The sequence below is a fragment of the Papaver somniferum genome, unplaced genomic scaffold, assembly GCF_003573695.1.
Source record: "Papaver somniferum cultivar HN1 unplaced genomic scaffold, ASM357369v1 unplaced-scaffold_132, whole genome shotgun sequence".
Taxonomy (NCBI): domain Eukaryota; kingdom Viridiplantae; phylum Streptophyta; class Magnoliopsida; order Ranunculales; family Papaveraceae; genus Papaver; species Papaver somniferum.
In genome coordinates, this window is record NW_020622381.1 from 18,422,109 (window position 1) to 18,423,246 (window position 1,138).

Below are 1,138 nucleotides of genomic sequence, written 5' to 3' on the forward strand. Positions count from 1 at the left end.
GCAGACAGTGGACTGGACCAATACAGTGGGAAGTGGAAGTAGTCAACTAAGGAGGCTTTTCAATAATTTGAACACTCAAGGAAGTTTCATTCTCATTGCATAGGAAATCTTATCTTATGAGTATATGGAATCAATCTAAAAGCAGAAAGACAGACAAGAAGGGACGCACCAATGTTTATAGTTATACAACAACTCGATCTAAAATAAAAAGAGAGTTCGAAAGTTAACGGGGAATGCATGAAAAATATTCTTCCAAAGACAAAATTGGTCAAGAACAAACAAAGATGGGAAAACCAGAAATCTCTTTAAGAGTGTTAAATCTTTCCGATGTTGACGACTTTATGATATGGGCGACAGATGATCGGGTCTCACATTTCTGTCGATGGGATACTTACACATCTAAAGAAGATGCTCTAGATTTTATAAGAAACATTGTAATACCTCATCCATGGTTTAAAGCAATTTGTATTGACAACAAACCAGTTGGCGCGATCTCAGTTGAAGCGAAAGAAGGCGAAGATCGATGCAGACGCGAGATTGGTTATGTCATTGCATCGGGACATTGGGGTAAAGGTATTGCAACTGTAGCAGTGAAGATGGTTATGGAGACCATATTTAAAGATTGGCAACATTTAGAAAGACTTGAAGGTTTTGTTGATGTTGAAAATAAGGGTTCCCAAAAGGTCTTGGAGAAAGCTGGTTTCCAGAAAGATGGTGTGTTTAGAAAGTACGTAATTCTAAAGGGTGTAACTAGAGATATGTGTTGGTTAAACTTCAACATAGAAGTCACTAACAAGCTGGTTAGGACAAGATTAGGAAATTGATGTAATCCTAAGGGAATTAGAAGTCATCTAGTTCTAAGAAAAGGAAAGACATGTAATAAGGTAATAGGACTAGGAAAAGGAATTCATAATTCTATATATATATGATCACCAAAGTTGTGGTTGATCATATGAGCAAGATTAGAGCTTGTGTTTAGTTTTGAGAGATTTTATAAACATCAATAAAGAGAGTTGTCTTTATATAAGCTAAGTTTCATCTTGCAGTTTCCATTAATTGGTATCAGAACTTGTTTCTGAGCCATGGAAAACGAAACCACCATTGTGGGTGCAAAACAGTTCACGCCACCATCAATACA

General features: G+C 36.5%; 1 protein-coding gene across 1 annotated transcript; it reads left to right on the plus strand.

Moving 5' to 3' along the window:
* The first annotated feature begins 216 nt into the window (after positions 1 to 216).
* On the plus strand, positions 217 to 853 carry LOC113332991 (uncharacterized N-acetyltransferase p20-like). The gene has a single exon (XM_026579475.1). It carries the CDS (start codon positions 234 to 236, stop codon positions 822 to 824), a length of 591 nt encoding a protein of 196 aa, XP_026435260.1. The 5' UTR covers positions 217 to 233; the 3' UTR covers positions 825 to 853.
* Positions 854 to 1,138: the final 285 nt, after the last annotated feature.